Consider the following 3,166-nt stretch of genomic DNA (forward strand, 5'->3'; position numbering starts at 1 on the left):
AAAGAAAAGACAGAGAGAGACAGAGAGACAGAAAGCAAGAAATCACCCCCCAGGGGAGATGGCCATGCCGCAATCCCTTCTCCTCTCCTCTCGGGATCTTGGGCACGCACGCACACGCACCCGGCATGAGTTTAAGCCACCGGGTCCGGGATGCGAACCGTGGTCGACTACATGGGAGTCCAATGACATAGCCATTATGCTAACTGCTGGTCCCTTCTGGTCAAATCCTTTCTCCACCAATAACTAAAAGATAATAAAGGGTATGTCAAACGCCTGTGATGGTAAAGTGTTTTTATTAAATTTCAGTAATAATACACATAAAAATTAAGTTAAAATTTTTTTAACTAGTCAATAAATTGCTATAACATTAACTGCAAAAATTAATGTTGATGCTCCTGAACTTTGAAGCATAGTCTTTTTCAAAGACTGGGGAAAAGCTTGATTATAATGAAGATAATAGACAGAAAGCTCTATTGCTCTTTAGCTTTCTCCAGAAACTTAAAACTCTGAATAGTAAGAAACTGCAGCAAATATAAACAATGCAGCCTTAGGAAGAAGAATCAGTTACAATGCACTGCAGAACAGATTTCATCTCCAGCTTTTCAGTGGAGATAACACAGAGTCAAGGAGATCCATAATCACAGTTGCTAATGCTGACACAAATATCAGCAATAACAAACTGAGGTTAAATGGGAAAACAATATTGATGGCAAATGATATAGCTGAGAGTATATTCTGCTCAGATTGGAATACAACAATAAAGTTTGAGAAGTTAATGAGAAGATAATACCTTCAGATAAAGACAGACATCAATGATTCAGGAAACATAATTCACAGTTAATGACAAGCAAATTAAAGATAAAAATGAAAAAAGCATATGGGGAAAAAGTAATTTGGAATGAACATTCTTTCATAATAACACAAGAATTCCACAGGGAAGATTTCTTAGTAAGAACAAAAGAGGAAAATCAGAATAGGTATGAGGTTCTGGAAGAAAAGATTTGAACATAAATCACCTGCTCTCAGCACACTCACTCTGCTTTTAATTAAAGCAAACACTCGGAAATATTCTTGCTCAAAGCCCCAAATTTATACAATGCCACCTCTAAAGAGGCAAAAAGAGAACAATCTAAACTTAAAAGCCCCTTACCTCTGCACTATCACCTTTCTTCTGGTTTAAGGGATGTTTTGATTTATAAAAGGACCCTAAATATTGTGTATGACAAAAATAAAGACATTATGTCATAACAGAACTTCATAATATTTTGATTAAATTATAATCATTAGTGCAATGCCTGCCTAATTTCACTGAGATAAAAAAACAAACTGATATTAGGAGTTTAAAACTGGTTAAGGAGGCCAGCAGGTGACTTGGAGGTTAAGGTGCTCGATCCCACATGGCTGATTTTGTGGTTAATCTGAGATCTTGCATCTTAAGAATCATGCACATGGCCTATGTGCATGTACGCCCAAAATCCTGAGAGGAGAGCACAGAAGGGACGGTGGTGTGGCCATGTCCCCAGGGAATCATTTCTTATTTTCTCTCCCTCTCTGATAAGCACACACGTCCTATCGCAAAAAAAAAAAAGAAAAGAAAAGAAAAGAAAGAGCTGGTGCAATCACAATTTTATAAGCTTATTTATCAAGAGTGAAGAGAAGACTAGTAAAAGTAGAAAGGATAAAGCATGTCATGGTGTTCAGTGTTTCTGTGACTGTTGGTAAGGCATCCAAATCTGATACAGAATTCTTGACGGTAATGAAACAGTTCTTTTTTCAGCCACGTGGTGCTATGAGTCTGGAAGAGATTGGCTGTGGGTACCACTTCTTGTCTTCAGCTGTGACTGTGCAATATCAGCAAGTGCACTCTGTATCTTTTCCAGTAGCATGTCTCCTCTATAAACAACATCCTCCAAACATGTAGCAGCTTCATGGTTTTCTTCTTCTAGCTTATATAAGCTAGCAGCCTTTATAAACAGACAAATTAAATATCTTTAGAACTAAGAAAACAAGAAGCTGCAGCACAGGTATGTATTTTTAAATCAGATGACTTTGTAATCACTGTAATATACTTTTTCAATAGCAGAAATTTTAAATTAGGTGACTTTTAAAAATCTGAGCCCCAGACCTGGCAGCTTGAAAATCACACTGGGCATGTGTGTATGCATGCCCCAAGTCCTAGGAGAACAAAGAAAAAGGGACTGCTGCATGACCGGCTTCCCTAGAGAGTGATTTCTCACTTTCCTTCTGTTTCTCTCAGACAAGCACATGGACCTTATGGAGAAAGTCTTAAAAATTTTTCCTACACAAATTAATTACAAAGAACAGACTTTCAATTAGAGATCTCTAAATATATATACATGACTCCACTTTGCACTGCTTTTGGGCACTACTATTCTACAACCAGAAAGCTACTCTCCTCTTATTCTTTACTCAGAAAACACAAAATAAGGAAAGTTGGAGGTTTCTTTTTCCTTTTTGTTTAAATAATTCTTTTATTTATATTTATTTATTTATTTAAATTTGACCAGAAAGGGACAGAAGAGAGAGAGAAAGTAAGAAAGCAAGTTGCCAGGTTTGGGACCTGAACTGTGTTTGGCCATGTGAGAGTCTAGCACCCTTAACCACCACACCACCTGCTGGCCCCAAAGGTTTCTTTTTAAGTCAAAATTAGATAATATATTCAGCATGCTCTTCAACTGAGTAGGCTAGCTCACAATAATACTTCCATCTTAAGAGTTAATCCTAGGGGGACCAGCAGTTAGCCTAATGGCTATGTCGCTGGACTCCCACGTAGTCGACTGCAGTTCGTGTCCCAGACCCAGTGGCTTAAAACTCATGCCGGGTGCATGTGCGTGCATGCCCAAGATCCCGAGAGGAGAACGGAGGAGAAGGGATTGCGGCGTGGCCATCCCCACTGGGGGGGTGATTTCTCGCTTTCTGTCCCTCTGTCTGTCTGGCCAGCACACACGGCCTATAGCAAAAACCTCTCAAAAAAAAAAAGAAGAGTTAATCCTAGGGCCAGCAGGTGAAATGTGGTTAAAGAACTGGATCCCACATGGTTGGCTACACAGTTTGAGTCCTAGACTTGGTGGCTTGAAAACCACACCAGGTTGTGTAAGAATGCAAAATGCTTGGGGCCAGCAAGTGGCAAGAGGCGTAAGAGGCG

General features: G+C 39.3%; 1 protein-coding gene across 1 annotated transcript in view; it reads right to left on the minus strand.

The window, feature by feature from the left end:
* Positions 1 to 276: 276 nt before the first annotated feature.
* The window catches only part of MED21 (mediator complex subunit 21), a 9,352-nt gene continuing 6,462 nt past the window's right edge, over positions 277 to 3,166 (minus strand). Inside the window, exon 4 of the mRNA XM_006140271.3 lies at positions 277 to 1,964. Within this exon, the coding sequence (XP_006140333.2) occupies positions 1,788 to 1,964 (177 nt within the window). The 3' untranslated portion in view covers positions 277 to 1,787. The remainder of the gene's footprint in view (positions 1,965 to 3,166) is intronic.

This window comes from Tupaia chinensis, unplaced genomic scaffold, assembly GCF_000334495.1.
Source record: "Tupaia chinensis unplaced genomic scaffold, TupChi_1.0 Scaffold000028_1, whole genome shotgun sequence".
In the NCBI taxonomy this organism is placed as follows: domain Eukaryota; kingdom Metazoa; phylum Chordata; class Mammalia; order Scandentia; family Tupaiidae; genus Tupaia; species Tupaia belangeri.